Source organism: Anolis sagrei, chromosome 3, assembly GCF_037176765.1.
Source record: "Anolis sagrei isolate rAnoSag1 chromosome 3, rAnoSag1.mat, whole genome shotgun sequence".
NCBI lineage: Eukaryota > Metazoa > Chordata > Lepidosauria > Squamata > Dactyloidae > Anolis > Anolis sagrei.
In genome coordinates this window covers 273,256,083-273,276,971 of record NC_090023.1, presented here as the reverse complement: position 1 = coordinate 273,276,971, position 20,889 = coordinate 273,256,083, and the positions used below count along the sequence as shown (strand labels likewise).

Genomic DNA, 20,889 nt, shown 5'->3' with positions numbered 1-20,889 from the left:
AGAGCAGGTATGGGCAAACTCAGGCCCAAGGATTAGGCCCCTTGAGCTCTTTTCTCAGGCCCTCCTCTCTTTCACCATCCTACCCTTCCTTCCTTCCCTCTTTCCTTCCTCCTTCCCTTGCTCTTTCTCCTTCCCTTTCACCCTTTCGTCCTTCCTTCTCTCTTTCCTCCCCTTTCTCCCTCCCTCAATTCCCTTCCATCCTTTCCTTCCTCCCTCCCTCCTTCCCTTCCTTCCTTCTATCCTTCCCTCCCTTTTGGCTTTCCTTCCTTCCTCTTCACCTCCCTCTTTCTCCTTCCATCCTTCCCTTCCATCCTTTAATCCTTTTCTCTCTCCCTTTCTCCTTCCTTCCTTCCTTCCTTTCTTCCTTTGTCCATTCCTTCGTTCCTTTGTTCGTTCGTTTCTTCCTTCCTTCCCTTTTGACTTTCCTTCTCTATTTCCTTTATCTTTCCCTTCCTTCCATCCTTCTCTGCCTCCTCCCTCCCTCCCTTCCTTCTTTTTTCCTTCCTCTTTCCCTTTCATCTTTTCTTCCTTTCCTTTTGTCTTTTCTTCCTTCTCTCTTTCCTTTATCCTTCCCTTCCTTCTTCCCTTCCTTTTTTTCTTTTCTCCTTCCCTTTCCTCCTTCCTTCCTTTTTGTCTTTCCTTCCTTCTCTCTTTCCTTTATCCTTCCCTCCCTCCCTTCTCGTTTCTCTCCTCCTTCCCTTTCCTTCCTTCCTTCCTTCCTTCCTTCCTTCCTTCTTTTTCTTTCCTCCTTCCCTTTCCTCCTTCCTTCCTTCCTTCCTTCCTTCCTTCCTTCCTTCCTTCCTTCCCTTTTGTCTTTCCTTCCTTCTCTCTTTCCTTTATCCTTCCCTTCCTTCCTTCCTTTCTTTTTCCTTCCTCCTTTCCTTTCATCCTTCCTTCCCTTTTGTCTTTCCTTCCTTCTCTCTTTCCTTTATCCCTTCCTTCCTTCCTTCCTTCCTTCCTCCCTCCCTCCCTCCCTCCCTCCCTCCCTCCCTCCCTTCCTAGCATGCAGCTCCCAAGTTAGAACGTTTGCCCATGCCTGGCTGAGAGCCTTGCAAAACCACAGCTTCCAAGATTTCATTGCAATTCCGTCAGCTAAACTGGTGTCCAATGGCATCCATTCTCCGACGTAGATGCATCCCGAGGGAGTTTGGGTGTGGAGGAGATTGTCCCCTTTACCAGGCCCTTTGCGCACATGCTCTGCATGGCACACTGTTGCTGTTTTGTGCACACAAACGTTTCGCGTACTTGCAAAAATTCTTGCCTGGGGTTGCCTTCTTTTATGTCGCTGTCCATTTTGCAGCTGCATGAACAGCATTCTGTTTCATAGGCGTCTGTGCATTTTCAGGGGGTGGGAGCTCCTCCTTTGAGCCTGAAGCGACAGGAGCGCATGATGTGCCCTTAGCATGCGCCTGGCCCTCTCGGGCTTATATCGTAGGCCGTTGACAGTGGAGGAGCCAAAGGTTCCTTGCAACAAGTGCAGCATAGGAGGTGTGTGTTTACAGGACTGGGCCTCTGGCAAAGAAACCTCTGGCTGGTGGAGGGTCAGAGTCTCCAAAGATGGACACACAGGAAGTGGCTCCATTATGGCCCCTTATGGGCCATGCTCAGTGGTCACTTCTTTTTGGGTTGGAAACACTTTAATTATTTATTGTTGTTGGAAATACCTCCACCCCTTCTCCTTTCCTTCCTTACTTTCTCTTGTTTTTCTGTTTGTAGCTCCTTCCTTCCTTCCTTCCTTCCTTCCTTCCTTCCTTCCTTCCTTCTAGCACAGTGGTTCTCAACCTTTAGGTCCCCAGATGTTTTGCCCTTCAACTCCCAGAAATCCTAACAGCTGCAAAACTGGCTGGGATTTCTGGGAGTTGTAGGCCAAAACACCTGGGCACCCACAGGTGGAGAACCACTGCCCTATCACCATACCTATATAAATAAAAATGTAGTGTTAGTTTGTGGGATTAACAGAACTCAAAAACCACTGGACAAATTGACACCAAATTAGGACACAAGACACCTAACAACCCAATGTATGTCCTTCACTCAAAAAAATTGATTTTGTCATTTGGGAGTTGTGGTTGCTGGGATCTATAGTTCACCTACAATCAAAGAGCATTCTGAAACCCACTAACGATGGAACTGAACCAAACTTGACACACAGTTCTCCCATTACAAACAGAAAATACTGGAAGGGTTTGGTGGGCAGTGTCCTTTGGTTTTGGAGTTGTAGTTCACCTACAACTCCAAAACCAAACTAGGACGCGGAACAATGGCTTCAAACTACAAGAGAGGAGATTCCATCTGAACATGAGGAAGAACTTCCTGACTGTGAGAGCCGTTCAGCAGTGGAACTCTCTGCCCCAAAGGGAGTGTGGTGGAGGCTTCTTCTTTGGAAGCTTTTAAACAGAGGCTGGATGGCCATCTGTCAGGGGTGCTTTGAATGCAATATTCCTGCTTCTTGGCAGAATGGGATTGGACTGGATGATGGCCCATGAGGTCTCTTCCAACTCTTGGATTCTATACATCCAGAGATCACTGTGGACTCAAACAATGATGGATCTGGACCAAACTCTACAAGAATACTCAATATGCCGAAATGTGAACCCTGGTGGAGTTTGGGGAAAATAGAATCTTGACATTTTGGAACTGTAGTTGCTGGGATGTATAGTTCACTTACAATAACAGAGCATTCTGAACCCCACCCACGATAGAATTGGGCCAAACCTCCCACACAGAACCCCCATGTGGGCCACAGCAACACATGGCAGGGGACGGCTAGTGTCTCTCTCCCTCTCTCTCTCTCTCTCTCTCTATATATATATATATATATATATCTCACCTGTCCCAGTGACATCACAGAGGGTCACTTCACCTAGCCACAGCCTTTTGTGATCAGAGTGAAGAGAGGGGCCAAGGAAGGCAGTTCCATCTTGTCTCCTGCATTGTGCTTATAATAATATAATATAATATAATATAATATAATATAATATAATATTGATAATATTATAACGTAATACAATATACTACTACTACTACTAATATGATATAATTATATATTTTATATTAAATGTAATATTACTAATAATATTACAATATAATCATAGAATCATAGAATCATAGAATCAAAGAGTTGGAAGAGACCTCCTGGGCCATCCAGTCCAACCCCATTCTGCCAAGAAGCAGGAATATTGCATTCAAATCACCCCTGACAGATGGCCATCCAGCCTCTGCTTAAAAGCTTCCAAAGAAGGAGCCTCCACCACACTCCGGGGCAGAGAGTTCCACTGCTGAACGGCTCTCACAGTCAGGAAGTTCTTCCTCGTGTTCAGATGGAATCTCCTCTCTTGGAGTTTGAAGCCATTGTTCCACGTCCTAGGCTCCAAGGAAGCAGAAAATGTTATAGAACATTGTAATATATAATATTAATATTGTGCTATGATAATAATATAATATATTTATTTACTTGTTACTTGTAAGCTGCTCTGAGTCCCCTTCGGGGTGAGAAGGGCAGCATAAAAATGTCGTAAATAAATAATAATAAAATAACAAATTTGTGGTACCAACAGACAGGCAGATATATTTTGACACACACACATACACAGCTCATTATATTTATTTGTAACCTAATAAATACATTTTAATTTTATTTATTTTGTGGTTGGGGGTCACCACAGCAAGAGGAACTGTATTAAGGGGTCGCGGCATTAGGCAGGTTGAGAAACACTGTCCTAGGCACTTGAGAAGAGCCTGATATTCAGAGACAAATCTCAGACACTTGGACCTAATGTGCATTAGAGAGGAGATTCCATCTGTACATGAGGAAGAACTTCCTGACTGTGAGAGCCGTTCAGCAGTGGAACTCTCTGCCCCGGAGTGTGGTGGAGGCTCCTTCTTTGGAAGCTTTGAAACAGAGGCTGGATGGCCATCTGTCAGGGGTGCTTTGAATGCAGTATTCCTGCTTCTTGGCAGAATGGGGTTGGACTGGATGGCCCAGGAGGTCTCTTCCAACTCTAGGATTCTAGGATTTATGCTGTGTTGTTATGTACATGCAAATATATAACAACAACAACAACAACAATAATAATAGGCTGCAAATGACAACTTGCCCCATTGGTTTTTGAGGGCCTCTCCAAGTATTTTTGGAACCAACCTATTGAAATGATATCTTGCAATGAATATTGTGTAAGGTTTCGACGTAAAAGACACGGTGTTTCCTCTTTGCTTTTTGTCTTCAAACACTAGAGTCAATTCAATGTTGATTCTGACCCTCTGAACCAAAGTGTCCGAGCACCTGAAGGGCTTCATGTGACTGGTGTCTGAGTCAAGGGCTTTCCTGCTAAAGCGGCTCCTGGGTGCCCGATGCTTGAGGCCATCCAGACCCACCCATGCCCTCAGGCTGATGACGGGTTCAAGCTCAAAGAGAGCAGAGGTGCCAGAAGAACGCTCCTTGCGCAATGTCTCTGAGTAGAGTTACAAGCTTGTTAGGTCAAGGGAATCCGTTTCAATGGGACCGAACTCTACTTTGGGAGTAAAAATGAAATGCACAGATAGAGGATGGGGGGCACATGAAGCATAAAATCATAGAATCCTAGAGTTGGAAGAGACCTCCTGGGCCATCATCCAGTCCAACCCCATTCTGTCAAGAAGCAGGAATATTGCATTCAAAGCACCCCTGACAGATGGCCATCCAGCCTCTGTTTAAAAGTCTCCAAAGAAGGAGCCTCAATCACACTCCGGGGCAGAGAGGAGAGTAGTGGAGGCTCCTTCCTTGGACTTCAGACTGAGGTTGACCCTCAGTGAGAGCTGGATAAATGACCTTGGAGGGCTGTATCGGGAACAATGGGACAATGGCTTCAAACTACAAGAGAGGAGATTCCATCTTAACATGAGTAAGAACTTCCTGACTGTGAGAGCTGTTCAGCAGTGGAACTCTCTGCCTCAGAGTGTGGTTGAGGCTCCTTCTTTGGAATCATAGAATCATAGAGTTGGAAGAGACCTCCTGGGCCATCCAGTCCAACCCCATTCTGCCAAGAAGCAGGAATTTTGCATTCAAAGCATCCCTGACAGATGGCCATCCAGCCTCTGTTTCAAAGCTTCCAAAGAAGGAGCCTCCACCACACTCCAGGGCAGAGAGTTCCACTGCTGAACGGCTCTCACTCAGGAAGTTCTTCCTCATGTTCAGATGGAATCTCCTCTCTTGTAGTTTGAAGCCATTGCTCCATTGCGTCTTAGTCTCCAGGGAAGCAGAGAGGAAGCTTGCTCCCTCCTCCCTGTGGCTTCCTCTCACATATCTATACATGGCTATCATATCTCCTCTCAGCCTTCTCTTCTAAAGAGCCTAAACATGCCCAGCTCCTTAAGTCGCTCCTCATAGGGCTTGTTCTCCAGACCTTTTATCATTTTAGTCGCTCTCCTCTGGACACATTCCAGCTTGTCAATATCTCTCTTGAATTGTGGTGCCCAGAATTGGACACAATATTCCAGGTGTGGTCTAACCAAAGCGGAATAGAGCATGGGGAGCATGACTTCCCTGGGTCTAGACACTAGGCTCCTCTTGATGCAGGCCAAAATCTCATTGGCTTTTTTCACATTGTTGGCTCATGTTTAACTTGTTGTCCACGAGGACTCCAAGATCTTTTTCACATGTACTGCTCTCGAGCCAGGCATTGTCCCCCATTCTGTATCTTTCCATTTCGTTTTTCCTGCCAAAGTGGAGTATCTTGCATTTCCCCCTATTGAACTTCATTTTGTTAGTTTTGGCCCATCATCTCTCTAATCTGTCAAGATCGTTTTGAATTCTGCTCCTCTCCTCTAGAAGCTTCCTTCTTTGGCAGCTTTTAAACAGAGGCTGGATGGCCATCTGTCAGGGGTGATTTGAATGTAATATCCCTGCTTCTGGGCAGAATGGGGTTGGACTGGATGATGGCCCAGGAGGTCTCTTCCAACTCCTTCATTCTAGGATTCTATGAGAGGAGATTCCATCTGAACATGAGGAAGAACTTCCTGACTGTGAGAGCCATTCAGCAGTGGAACTCTCTGCCCCGGAGTGTGGTGGAGGCTCCTTCTTTGGAAGCTTTGAAACAGAGGCTGGATGGCCATCTGTCGGGGGTGCTTTGAATGCAATATTCCTGCTTCTTGGCAGAATGGGATTGGACTGGATGGCCCAGGAGGTCTCTTCCAACTCTTTGATTCTATGATCATGATGATTCTTCCTGATATCTTACCTTTCCTCTACAATTGGGACTCAAGGCAGCATCTAACGTAAAATGAATAGCTTAAAGTTACAACATATGCACAATAGAGGATTTTTTTTCCGGACTGGGAGGGAGTGTGTGGCACTTGGGACACGCTGGGACTACCAATGTTCCCTTGGCCTGGCCCTCAAGCGCAAGGTTGGGACAGAGAGCCATAATTAAGGGTTGTTCAACGCCAGATCAAGGTCCCTCACCTGCCCTTTGGAGATAAGGATCTCATGTCAACGTGGGAGGGGCGTGGGAGCATGAAAGGTGCGCCGCAGGAACCCAGGGCCAAACACACCTGTGCTGGCCATCTCCTTTTACATGGCCCCAGAGGATCCCTTTGATCTCCGAGGCTTGGCAATCCCGGCGAGAGATGGATTCCTGCGGCAGAGAAATCAGGAAACCTCTTCAGCACTGGTTGCAAGAGGAAGCGGAGGATGTCATCCATCGAAGGACCAAAGAGAATTTGACAGAACCGAAAGGGTCTTTGAGTGAAATTTGCAAATGCTAAGCAAGGGGCTTTGAATGAAATCAACAGCAAAAGAGAAACATACTCTTCCTCTGTAGAAAAAGAGCAACATGGAAGAAAATGTTTTTAAGAAACAAGATGTGACATGTAGAGCTCGGAAGTTGTATTGTGGTTAAGTTCAAAGGTTGTGGTTAAGCGCAGAGTCTGCAGGTACAAGAAGGTACTTTCCATCAAAAGTTCAAGGGAGAGGGGCTGGAAAGAGAGTACTTTCCATGACAAAAAAAAATGTTCTTGTTTCCTTGAGGTTATATATCGGTGGTCAAAAGTCAAGGGGATGCGGCAGACACTTGAAGGGTAGCATCTGCGTATGCTGCCAGGCTGTCCGTCTTCTTCATGAAGAAACTAAAATTAACCTTGTTTTTTTATCTTTTTTGGGGACTGTCTCCCTTCTTTCGTGCTCCCGTGATGTGGACCTAAGAAGACCCAATTAAGGGTCTCTAACAGAACAAGTTCAAAGCAAGGCTGTTAGATAGAACCAGGGTCTTCTGAGCAATTGGAATGAACCTGGGGCCAACCTCACCGCCACCAAAAAAGCTCTAGGATGGTGTGCACTCCCCTTTCCCAAAAGTCCAGACAAAATTGGTGATAGGAACCATGAATCCTGCTCATTAAAGAACACAATGTACTGTATATCAGACCTGGGCAAACGTGGGCCTTCCCTCCAGGTGTTTTGGACTTCAACTCCCATGATTCCTAACAGCTTCAGGCCCCTTCCTTTTCCCCCTCAACCGGGGGGAAAATAACACTTTCAAACAGAAACAGAACAATGTATTGTTGAAGGTTTTCATGGCTGGAATCACTGGGTTGTTGTAAGTATTTTTGGGCTATATGTCCATGCTCTAGAGGCATTCTCTTCTGACATTTCACCTGCATCTATGGCAAGCATCCTCAGAGGTAGTGAGGTCTGTTGGAACTAGGAAAAGGGGGTTATATATCTGTGGAATGACCAGGGTGGGACAAAGAACTCTTTTTCTGTTCAATGTATTGTCGAAGGCTTTCATGGCAGGAATCACTAGGTTCTTGTGGGTTTTTTTGGGCTATAGGGCCATGTTCTAGAGGCATTTCTCCTGACTTTTCGCCTGCATCTATGGTAAGCATCCTCAGAGGTTCTGTTGTTTTGTATTTATTTTGTTGTATTGTTTTTGGGCTCGGCCTCATGTTAGCCGCCCCGAGTCCCCATTGGGGAGATGGTGGTGGGGTATAAAGTTCCTAGCTCCAACAAACAAGAGTTCTTTGTCCCACCCTGGTCATTCCACAGATACATAAACCCTTTTTCCTAGTTCCAACAGACCTCACTACCTCTGAGGATGCTTGCCATAGATGCAGGCGAAACGTCAGGAGGGAATGCCTCTAGACCATGGCCATAGAGCCCGGAAAAAACCTACAACAACCCAGAAACAGAACAGGCTTCCAAACAGGCTCTATGGCCACGTTCTCTCTGCGGGCCCTTCCACACAGCCATATAATCCCACAATATCTGCTTTGAACTAGATTATCTGAGTCCACACTGCCATATATTCCAGTTCAAAGCAGAAAACGTGGGATTTTATTCAGCTGGATGGAAGGGGCCTGAGCTTTCTGCCAGTGTCCTCCATGTTCTCATTCCACTGCAATCCGATAATAATGTTTATTTATTTATTTATTTACACCATTTCTACCCCGCCCTCCTCCCCCTTGAGGGGGGACTTAGGGCGGCTAACACAGGCAGCACCGGGTTCAGTGTCTAAAGAGCTGCTGTGCCCACTAGCCAAAGGCCTGGCTTCACAACCACGATTTTAGGGTTTTTTTCCTAAAAGAAAGGAATGCGATGCGGCAAGCAAAAAAAGCCAATGGGATTTTGGCCTGCATCAATAGGAGTATCGTGTCTAGATCCAGGGAAGTCATTCTCATAGAATCATAGAATTCAAGAGTTGGAAGAGACCTCCTGGGCCATCCAGTCCACCCCCATTCTGCCAAGAAGCAGGAATATTGCATTCAAAGCTCCCCTGACAGATGGCCATCCAGCCTCTGTTTAAAAGCTTCCAAAGAAGGAGCCTCCATCACACTCCCCCTGGGGCAGAGAGTTCCACTGCTGAACGGTCAGGAAGTTCTTCCTCTTGTTTAGGTGGAATCTCCTCTCTTGTAGTTTGAAGCCATGGCTCCATTGTGTCCTAGTCTCCAAGGAAGCAGAAAACAAGCTTGCTCCCTCCTCCCTGTGGCTTCCTCTCACATATTTATACATGGCCCTCCTCATGTCTCCTTTCATCCTTCTCTCCTTCAGGCTATACATGCCCAGCTCCTTAAGCCTCTCCTCATAAGGCTTGTTCTCCAGACCCTTGCTCTGTTCTGCCTTGGTTAGACCACACCTGGAATACTGTGTCCAGTTGTGGGCACCACAATTGAAGAGAGATGTTGACAAGCTGGAATGTGTCCAGAGGAGGACGACTAAAATGATCAAGCGTCTGGAGAACAAGCCCTATGAGGAGCGGCTTGGGGAACTGGGCATGTTTAGCCTGAAGAAGAGAAGGCTGAGAGGAGATATGATAGCCATGTATAAATATGTGAGAGGAAGCCACAGGGAGGAGGGAGCAAGAGGAGACATGATAGCCATGTTTAAGTATGCGAGAGGAAGTCATAGAGAGGGGGGAGTAAGCTTCCTTTCTGCTTCCCTGTAGACTAGGACGCAGCAGAACAATGGCTTCAAACTACAAGAAAGGAGATTCTATCTGCACAGTAGGAAGAACTTCCTGACTGTGAGAGCCATTCAGCAGTGGAACTCTCTGCCCCAGCGTGTGGTTGAGGCTCCTTCTCTGGAGGCTTTGAAACAGAGGCTGGATGGCCATCTGTCAGGGGTGCTTTGAATGCAATATTCCTGCTTCTTGGCAGAATGGGGTTGGACTGGATGGCTCATGAGGCCTCTTCCAACTCTTTGATTCTAGGATTCTAAGGCTGGGAGCATGAGAGCCTTATTTAACTACTTGAGTAGGTATCACAGGGTTATTCCAGGTGAGGTCTGACAACTCAGAGAAGAGCAGGACTATTCTGTACTTTGAATCCAAATCTGTCTGGTTCACAGCATTCCTTCCATCTACCAGCCTTGTAACTCTGTCAAATAAAGAGACATCCTTAGTCCGGCGTGTCTTGTTTTTGAGAAACCCGTTCTGACTTTGAGAGATCCCCAGATTCCTTTCTGAGTGCTTACCGGCTGGATGTTTCATGACCTGCTCTCCAATCTCCCCTGGTATTGATGCCCTTAGAGCAGCAATGGGCAGACTTTGGACTTCCTTCCAGATGTTTTGATCTTCCACTCCCACAATTCCTAACAGTTGGTAAGGTAAAGGTAAAGGTAGTCCCCTGACATGAAGTCCAGTCATGTCTGACTCTGGGGTGTGGTGCTCACCTCCATTTCTAAGCCGAAGAGCCAGCGTTGTCCGTAGACACCTCCAAGGTCATGTGGCCGGCATGACTGCATGGAGCGCCGTTACCTTCCCACCGGAGCGGTACCTATTGATCTACTCACATTTGCATGTTTTCGAACTGCTAGGTTGGCAGAAGCTAGGGCTGACAGCGGAAGCTCATACTGCTCCACGGAATCGAACCTGTGACCTTTCGATCAACAAGCTCAGCAGCTCAGTGCTTTAACCCACTGCGCCACCGGGGGTAGCTGTTGGTAGCTGTTGGGAATTGTGAGAGTAACAACAACAACAACAACAACACTTTATTTATATTCCGCCCCATCTCCCTCAGGGGACTCAGGGCAGATCTCAGTACACATACACAGCAAACATCCAATGCCATTTTGGACGACAGGACAGAGACAGACAACAGAAAGTGTCAGTGACATCGGCCGCACAGCAAGGCAGGAACACTGTGTTGCCATGGGCTGGGCCTGTAATAATTGGTTTTTTAAACAGGATGTGCTCTTTGTGCCCAGCGGGGAGCTGGGATGCCTCGGGTGAGAGGCCTTCAAGGATTTTCCCATACACAGTCTTTAGAAGGCTTGAAATGTTTCACAGAGTTCTTTATTATTGCTTAGGTCTTCAATAAAACAACAAACACTTCTTGGATCTTCAACAGATTAAACAAATGCTTCTTAACTTGCCCCAAAATGGACAGGCACCTTGCTTGGAGAACTATTTCTTTCTTTAACAAGGAAAACCCTTTATTAACCCCTCCCAGGCAATCTACTGTCTAAGCTTTGCTGATGTGGGTTCTACTACCGGTTCCAATCTGCGTCTTGGGTCCCGAGTAGACCTACCAGTCAAGGCTATGTAGATTCTCCAGCTGGAGTTCTTTGGGTCTGCAAAACTGTTTTCTTCCAAAACTTTAGGACTGTTTCCCCCAGATGCTGTAAAGCTGAGAGGCTGTAAGCTCCCAGCCAGAGCTTTGGGACTGTTTTTCCCCGGAATGTCTGCCCCGGATGCTGTAGGAAATGAAGCTTTTCTACAGATGGAGCTAATCCAGGTCCTGTAGCTTAGCTTTCCAGTATAAGACTGAACTAAAAATGGCTCCCTCTCTTCCCATGGCCCTGGGGAAAGGGGCGGAACCAAAACTTAATGATGATAGACAGGTGGCTAGCCCTATGATTGTAAACCAAGGTAAGCCACCTTGTTGCAAATTCATGGAACCTTGGAATATATGCAAACACTCAATAGAAACAAAATGAAGCGGAAGCTCCTGGTATAGCCGTACCAGCACAAACACAATCAACTTTAGGCTATAAACTACTTTATTTTACAACTATATACATTAGAAACTACTTAACACTAAGCACATCGTAAAACTTGCTTCTCACCGTCCAATCGTAGCATGGTGAACACACAGACTGCTATTATCAGTACTAGTTCACCCCTCTTGCATTCCAGAGTGACGTATGATGTATGACGCACTACGCTGTGTCCATTAGTTCTATACACTTGATTTATGACCTCTCTAGGAATGCCTTTCCCTCCATGGTTCAGTTAACTCTTTTCAAACAGAAATACACTCGGCACATAGCTACTGCATTTTAAACATACATACTTACATACTTTGAAATCTACACTTTAAATTGCAAACAGCTTCAACAGAAAGGAGGTGAGTTGTGTGGACATCCACACAATCCAGCCACAGCGGGGTGCTGTCACTCCATCCCCTATGACAAAGGGCTATCAAGACTTCCTTCTTCCTTTTGGTTGCCAGGCATTTTCTGACCTTTTTTCTTTTATGGTGTTGTAAAATACATCCCGCTTGTTTTAGCGGTACCTAATTTCTCTACTTACAGCTCTAAGCTGTTTTCGAACTGCTTAGGTAAACAGTGAGCACAGCTGACAGTCGGGTGCTCATACCCTCCTTCGAACTGGCAACTTTTCGGTTGGTAGATCTTATAATTGTGGGTGATTTACCAGCTGTGCTGAAGCCCGGAAGAAGTCCAAAACACCTGGAGGGCCGAAGTTTGCTCAGGCCTGCCTTAGAGTCACCTGCCTGCCTGCCAGTATTGTTTCATGTTGTTTTGAAATGCTTTCAAAAAGAGTTCCGGGCCCAAAATATTCCCATGGAGCTGCCATGGTTGCCCATGCCTCTTAGAAGGTGCATGTTCCCAGGTATGATGAGCACAGCTGGTGTGAAATCAGCATTTCAGGGGATGGCGGTGCAGCCAGGTGAGTCTGGCATGGGCACAGGCTTCCCTGCTCAGCTTGGAATCGTCAGCTGGAAGGAGATGTTCTGTCCCAAAGGCACATCAATGGCAAATGCTCTTCCACCTTCGATGCCAGCTTGACCAGGGTGGGTCGGCACTGCTTGTGTTATTGGATCTCACAGCAGCGTTTGACACAGTCGGCCACAATCTTTTGACCAACCACCTTGCTGTTGCTGGAGTCAGGGGGAGAGCTTTAAACTGGCTCCCCTCCTTCCTTCACAACTGTGGACAGCGAGTAGAGAGGGGAGGCCTGGTCTCTGAGAGGTCCCCTCTCTCTCTCTTGTGGGGTTCCTCAGGGGGCCATTCTCTCCCTTCTCTTGTTTACCATCTCTATGCGCCCACTTGCTCAGCTGGTTCGAGGTTTTGGGCTTGAGTGTTATCAATACGCTGATGACACTCAGCTGATGCTGAAGATGGAAAGCCGACCGGACTCTGTACCCGATTGTTTCCACCAGCGCCTTGAGGCCGTGACTGGATGGCTGCGTGCTAGCAGGTTGAGGGTGAATCCAGCAAAGACGGAGATCCTATGGCCGGGTCGACCGGGCAGTGGGGATCTCCAGCTGCCTACCCTGGATGGCGAGGCGCTACGTCCGTCATCACTGGTCAAGAGTCTGGGAGTCCTTCTGGACCCTCTGCTGAGGATGGAGGCCCAGGTCTCTCTCCGCCGTGAGCAGAACCGCCTTCTTTCACCTGCGGCAGTCTAGACGGCTGGCCCCCTCCCTGTCCAGGGATGACCTGGCTACGGTGATCCAGGCCATGGTCATCTCCAGACTGGACTACTGTAACGCCCTCTACATTGGCCTTCCTCTGTCGGTGATCCGGAAGCTCAAGTTGGTACAAAATGCAGCTGCTTGGCTTCTTGCGGGAATTCCAATGAGATGCCACATAACACCAATCTGACTGCAGCTGCATTGGTTACCCATTGAGCACCGGATCACTTTCAAAGGGATGGGACTCCCCTTTAAGGCCTTGCATGGTCTGGGGCTGATGTACCTGAGGGACCGCCTCACCCCCTCCCAACCCCAGAGATCCCTCCGTTCTGAGGACCAAGATCTATTGGAAATTCCCAGTGTCAAGACCTTGCGTCTAACAGCAACCAGGCGCAGAGCCTTCACAGCAGTGGCACCATCGCTCTGGAACACTCTGCCACCTGAAGTCTGTCACCTTGCGGGACTTATCAGCTTTCTGCAGGGCATGGAAGACATACCTGTTTCGACAGGCCTTTGATCTTTGATATTGCTGTTCTTAAATTGTTTTTAAATTGTGTTAGATTCTAGTTGGTTCTTGTAAGCCGCTCCGAGCCCCAGGGGAGTGGCGACATAGAAGTTTGAACAATAAATAAATAAATAAATTCCTTGCCTCCCCAGGAGATGTTTGGCTACAAGACCCAAGGCATCCGGAGGGCCCTTTGCATTGCTGGATACGTTTTCTCCTGCGGAGGCCTTCTGCTCCTCTTCTACTGGAAGCCGGAGTGGGACGTCTGGGCCAATTGTGCGCCATGCAGTCTGGAGGAGGCAGACGTTGTCCTGCTCAGAACCACCGTAAGGGCTCATCTGCTCCTTTTTTGCATTTAGTGGAGACAAGGGGATGCCCATGGCTGTTTGGTGTTCCCCAAAGAGCCGGGAACCTTATTCTTTCCATTGCAATCTCTAGCTCAAGGTATCAGGTGCACTCCTGCTTCAATAGCAGAATGTGTTCTCTAATGCCCCATTGCACCATTTTGAGTCCACCTCAACTGTGATGTGTTAGAGCTGTGCAATGTGGACACGGTCCTGATGTGGAGAAAGTGGCCCCAAGGCACCTGGACTTTCTTCCTGTCAGAAAAGGGGTGAAGACAAAGGTCTTCTCCAAGAAGCCTCTAAATACAAATATACAAATACACAGGCTTGGCTTCTTAGAAGGCTGGCGGGGACGAGAGATAGGGCCTTCTCGGTGGTGGCCCATCGGCTGTGGAACGCCCTTCCTGCAGACATTAGATTAGCACCATCCCTAATGGTATTCCGTAAAAAACTAAAGACCTCGCTGTTTGAGCAGGCGTTCGAATAATTAGTGCAATGCTTGGTTAACGAACAATGGAATGGAACAATGGATGACGAATTTGGACCATGTTTCTGATGATGAGACGATAGTGAATGGCTTCTGTAGTAATTGTTTATTAACTGTGTAATGTGTAGGCTGTTAATTGTTTTTATACTTAGCATTGAATTCTTGCTGTTGTTGTTTGTTGTACACCGCTGTGAGTTGCCTGAGAACAGCGATATATAAGTAAGGTAAATAAAATAAATAAATTAGGAGAGTTCAGAGGAGACACCACGAGATGTAGGACTGTACCCCACACATGTCCTCCAACGCAGGGTTTCAGCCACCATTTTTAGAAGTGATCCCATGACCTTCTTCTTCCTTGTCTCCTTCCTCTTCTTCCTTTGCATGCCTTTATTTGCTCCTGACCTTGATTTTCTCATCCAGGATGAATTCCACGTCTACACGCGGAAGAAAGTCACCTGGGTCTCCCTCTCTGCCCTCAACGACTTCACCCAGGACCATCCTGCCTTTGCTGAAGACGGCTCCCTCCTGAGCAAAGTCATCATGAAGCCAGAGCTAAAAGTGAGTGGGGATTGGGAAACGGAGACCGGGTGCTGCGCCAATCTTGGGGAGACACTGGGATTTGGTCTTTGGGAAGCAATACTTAGGATTCTAACCCGGACCACCCCCGTGCCTCAGCACACAACGCACCCTAGGATGTGTATCTATGTTAACATTGGTAAGGACGTGATTGGCATGTTTCCCTTTGTTTTGGTTCTGTGGTATGTTATAGTAGCTATCTGAAGGAGCTGGGGGTGGTGATGGCCAACAAGGAGCTCTGGCGTGGGCTGGTCCATGAGGTCATGAAGCGACTGAACAAATGAACAACAACAAATAGTAGCTATTTTGATAGCTCCATAGTTTTAGCAATATACGGGGTTGAATGAAAAGTAATGCCTCCACCTTTGTAACTCCTCAACAGATGGCAGTACTGGTATACGGCAGGTACTGGCTTGTTCAGTAGACTCTCCTCTACAGTTCCATTTTGGTGAGAAACCTTAGCATTGAATGCTTGTGTTGTTAAAGTGCAAAGTATGGAACCCTTCACAGATGATCAGTCAATGCAACTAAAGCAACGTGCAGTCATTGAATTCTTGACAGCAGAAGGTGCCGCCTCAACATCTTTAAACTTACTCATCCAATGACGCACAGTACTCACATCAACACAATCCCCATAAACAGCTCTGATGAATCTCCTTTGGGGTGATACCTTCTGCTGTCAAGAATTCAATCACTGCACATTGCTTAAGTTGCATTGACCGACCATCTGTGCAGGGTTCCATACTTTGCACTTTAACAACACAACCGTTCAATGCTAAGGTTTCCTGTCAAAATGGAACTGTAGAGGAGAGTCTACTGAACAAGCCAGTACCTGCCGCATACGTTGCTTAAGTCGCATTGACCGACCGTCTGCACAGGGTTCCATACTTCGCACTGTAGCAACACAACCGTTCAATGCTAAGGCTTCCCGTCAAAATGGAACTGTAGAGGAGAGTCTACTGAACAAGCCAGTACCTACTGCATACATTGCTTAAGTCGCATTGACTGATTGTCTGTGCAGGGTTCCATACTTTCCACTTTAACAACACAACCGTTCAATGCTAATGCTTCCCATCAAAATGGAACTGTAGAGGAGAGTCTACTGAACAAGCCAGTACCTACTGCATACATTGCTTAAGTCGCATTGACCGACTGTCTGTGCAGGGTTCCATACTTTGCACTTTAACAACACAACCGTTCAATGCTAAGGTTTCCTGTCAAAATGGAACTGTAGAGGAGAGTCTACTGAACAAGCCAGTATCTACTGCATACATTGCTTAAGTTGCATTGACCGACCGTCTGTGCAGGGTTCCATACATTGCACTTTAGCAACACAACCGTTCAATGCTAAGGTTTCCTGTCAAAATGGAACTGTAGAGGAGAGTCTACTGAACAAGCCAGTATCTACTGCATACATTGCTTAAGTTGCATTGACCGACCGTCTGTGCAGGGTTCCATACATTTCACTTTAGCAACACAACCGTTCAATGCTAAGGTTTCCTGTCAAAATGGAACTGTAGAGGAGAGTCTACTGAACAAGCCAGTATCTACTGCATACATTGCTTAAGTTGCATTGACCGACCGTCTGTGCAGGGTTCCATACATTGCACTTTAGCAACACAACCGTTCAATGCTAAGGTTTCCTGTCAAAATGGAACTGTAGAGGAGAGTCTACTGAACAAGCCAGTACCTACTGCATACATTGCTTAAGTAGGAGCCCCTGGTGGCACAGTGGGTTAAAGCACTGTGCCGGCAGGACTGAAGACCAACAGGTCGCAGGTTCGAATCCAGGGAGAGGCGGATGAGCTCCCTCTATTAGCTCCAGCTCCTCATGTGGGGACATGAGAGAAGCCTCCCACAAGGATGATAAAACATCAAAAATCATCCAGGCGTCCCGGCCAATTCTCTCACAACAGGAGCAGCTGCTCCTGACACGACAATAATATTGCTTAAGTCACATTGACCGACCGTCTGTGCAGGGTTCCATACTTTGCACTTTAACAACACAACCATTCAATGCTAAGGTTTCCTGTCAAAATGGAACTGTAGAGGAAAGTCTACTGAACAGGCCAGTACCTGCTGCATAACAGTACTGCCATCTGTTGAGGAGTTACGAAGGTGGAGGCATTATTTTTCATTCAACCCTCATATATTACGAAAATTTAAAAAATGCTTCTTTTTGCATTAGTATTGCTGTTTCCACACACACACACACACACATACACACTTGTGTATATATCATGGAATCATAGAATCAAAGAGTTGGAAGAGACCTCATGGGCCATCCAGTCCAACCCCATTCTGCCAAGAAGCAGGAATATTGCATTCAAATCACCCCTGACAAATGGCCATCCAGCCTCTGCTTAAAAGCTTCCAAAGAAGGAGCCTCCACCACACTTCGGGGCAGAGAGTTCCACTGCTGAACGGCTCTCACAGTCAGGAAGTTCTTCCTAATGTTCAGATGGAATCTCCTCTCTTGTAGTTTGAAGCCATTGTTCCCTTGCGTCCTAGTCTCCAAGGAAGCAGAAAACAAGCTTGCTCCCTCCTCCCTGTGGCTTCCTCTCACATATTTATTTATCCATGGCTATCATATCTCCTCTCAGCCTTCTCTTCTTCAGGCTAAACATGCCCAGTTCCCTAAGCCGCTCCTCATAGGGCTTGTTCTCCAGACCCTTGATCATTTTAGTCGCCCTCCTCTGGACACATTCCAGCTTGTCAATATCTCCCTCCGTGCCCTCTATTTGCAAGTAAAGGCTTTGTCTTTTGACCCTTTGCTCTGCAAGGCAAGGCGTTCTTGCTCTTACGTAACAGGCGCCAGCCACGGCACTTCGTTCCGTTCAATGGATTGGCCTGACTCAGAGGGAGAAAGTGATGGACGACATTCCTCAGGGGATCATTTCCAAGGGGAAAATGTTCCACAAGCCTTCGAAGAATGGCTCCTTTCAGCTGGCCTTACGCAGCACTTCTGGCTTCCTGGCAGCGAAAGAGGAGAATGTGGAAAGCACAAAGCAGGCGGGGACAAAGGGCATCACCCACAAAGGGAACGGTCAGCGGGGGACAGAAGGTGGTCAGAAAGCCACCAGCAGTCCTTCAGAGCACAAGCTAATCTCATGGGTTTTATGATTGAGAAGGAAGAAGAAGGTTGAGTGAGGACAGGTGTCTTCTAACCCAAAGTCCAAGCCCCTCTGCAGGTAGCCGTGGAATTGGCCCTCAGCCTTGACCTCTTTATGTCAAGGATGTGGATGTGGTGTCTGTGAGACACTAGGTCGCCTCCGTGGTGTGAGTTCAACCCAGGTTGAAGAATGCAAAACAGGAGCAGAATTCAAAACAATCTGAACAGATGAGAGAGATGGATGGCCAAAACGAACACAATGAAGTTCAACAGGGTCAAAGGCAAGATACTCCACTTAGGCAGAAAATTGCAAAGAGACAGAATGGGGGCTGCGTGGCTCGAGAGCAGGGCGTGTGAAAAAGACATTGGAGTCCTCGTGGGGAGGAAGGGGAACATGAGGAATGTGATGCAGCAGCAAAAAAAGCCAATGGGATTTTGGCCGGCATCAATAGGAGCCAAGTGTCTAGATCTAGGGAAGTCATGCTCCCCATGCTCTATTCCGCCTTGGTTAGACCACTTTACCTGGAATATTGTGTCCGATTCTGGGCAATTGAAAGGAGAGGTTGATTTTAAGCTGGAATGTGTCCAGAGGAGGGTGACTAAAATGTTCAAGGGTCTGGAGGACAAGCCCTATGAGGAGCGGCTTAAAGAGCTGAGCATGTTTAGCCTGAAGAAGAGAAGGCTGAGAGGAGATATGATGAGGACCATGTATAAATATGTGAGAGGACACCACAGGGAGGAGGAGGAGGGAGCAAGCTTGTTTACTACATTTATATACTATCCCTCTCAGCCCAGAGGCGAATTGAGGCAGTATATAAATGTAGATAATAATAATAATAATAATAATAATAATAATAATAATAATAATAATTTATTTATATACCCCTCCATCTCCCTGAGGGGACTCAGAGCAGTTCCCAGGTAACATCACAAAACATACAAAGTAAAAAAACAACATAACCATAAGATTAGCAAAACAATAGAAGCATAAAAATTGTCACCATAACACACATACATTAAAAGTAATCCTGCCTGTTCGAGGCTATTAAAAATTTAAAAGGCCGGGCCAAGATTTGTGCAAGCCCAAAAATTCTAGGGTCCCCAGGAATAAATTGCAATGCTATGGCAGGCAACAATAATATGAGGGAGGGGTCTGTGGCTGTTCATTCCGGGGCCAATTAGAGGAAGTGATCTGGGTAATTGGTAGGAAGAATAAGGCCGCATTCGATAATGTGTGGGGCTGAGTTAGAACTGGTCATTTTCAAAGGCTTGTTGAAACCACCAGGTCTTCAAGCTCTTACGAAAGGAGGGGAGGGAGGGGGCCTCTCTTATTTCTCTTGGAAGGGCGTTCCAGAGGCGGGGGGCCACCACCGAGAAGGCCCTCTCTATTGTCCCTAAATGGAACAATGGTTTCAAGCTACAGGAGAGGAGATTCCATCTGAACATTAGGAATAACTTCCTGACTCTGAGAGCTGTTCAGCAGTGGAACTCTTTGCCCCAAAGTGTGGTTGAGGCTCCTTCTTTGGAGGCTTTTAAACAGAGGCTGGATGGTCATCTGTGGGGGGTGCTTTGAATGTGATTTTCCTGCTTCTTGGCCAAATGGGGTTGGACTGGATGGCCTACGAGTCTCTTCCAACTCAATGATTCTATGATCTGGATGTCCAACATCGAAATAAATTATGTAACAAAATTTGAAAAATGTTCTGGTCTTTGTCTGAAAGAGTGATTTCCGGCCAGGTTGCAAATGGCTTGGCATCATCTTCTTCTTGACTTTGCAGGTGCGCTGCCTCCGCGTCCAGAAGGTCTGCTATGCCTGGGATGCTTCTGCAAAGCGGTTCCTGAAGGTCGGGTGAGTCTCGCGCCTCCGGACACAACCGGATGCTGGTTTTGACCTATAAAGCCCTTTACAGCAGCGTACCTGTCTGAACGTACCTCCTTCTACGTCCCACCTCGGAGTTTAAGATCTTCTGGGGAGGCTCTGCTCTTGGCCCCACTTCTTTCTCAAACAGGGCCTTCTCAGTGGTGGCCCCCTCACTTGTAGAATTCACTTCCCGGGGAAATTAGGTCATCGTCATCCTTCCTCACCTTTAGAAAGAAGGTAAAAACATGGATGTGGGACCAGGCCTTTGGGGAATTAGGCAGAAAGGACAATTGACAATGTTGACAATGGCTTGGAAAAGGATTATGGATAAGTTAAGCGGAGTACTCAACCCTAGCATACGGCTAGATAAATGACCACTAGACTGGTAATAGCTCAGTGGACTGTAAGTTTATTGTTTTAATGTTTTATGCTTTTAACTGTTATAATTATTGCTGTTTTGTATTTTATTATGCGGCATCGAATTGTTGCCAATTGGAAGCCGCCCAGAGTCCCCCCCCAGGGGTTGAGAAGGGCGGGGTAAAAGTGTTCGAAATAAATAAATAATAAAATCTTGAGAGAAACACGGTCTTGGCTCAGGGACGGAATCGCCATCACCTGTCTCCTTGTGTTTCAGGGCTCTTGAGGAAGGCCTCACCTGCGCAGAGATCCATGCCAAGTTCGGAGCCGGCCTGAACAGGGAGGAGCAAGACCTCAGGTGGGCAAGCCCTGAGTAGCATCGATGCTACAGGGTGCATCTTCACGGTTGGGCACCACTCAAACGGCCACGGCTCTATACTATGGAATCCTTGGAGTTGTAGTTTTGCAAGGATTCTAACCTTCTCTGCTAAATATGCCTCCTCCAACTCCAACTCCCACAGT

The 20,889-nt window shown here is 47.0% G+C and overlaps 1 protein-coding gene across 1 annotated transcript in view; it reads left to right on the top strand.

Annotated features, from left to right (window-relative positions):
* Positions 1 to 12,828: 12,828 nt before the first annotated feature.
* LOC132769774 (probable cation-transporting ATPase 13A4) overlaps positions 12,829 to 20,889 on the top strand; it is a 72,525-nt gene continuing 64,464 nt past the window's right edge. Inside the window, exons 1-5 of the mRNA XM_067466291.1 lie at positions 12,829 to 13,068; positions 13,783 to 13,956; positions 14,882 to 15,019; positions 19,928 to 19,998; positions 20,645 to 20,725. Of these exons, the coding sequence (XP_067322392.1) occupies positions 12,829 to 13,068; positions 13,783 to 13,956; positions 14,882 to 15,019; positions 19,928 to 19,998; positions 20,645 to 20,725 (704 nt within the window). The remainder of the gene's footprint in view (positions 13,069 to 13,782; positions 13,957 to 14,881; positions 15,020 to 19,927; positions 19,999 to 20,644; positions 20,726 to 20,889) is intronic.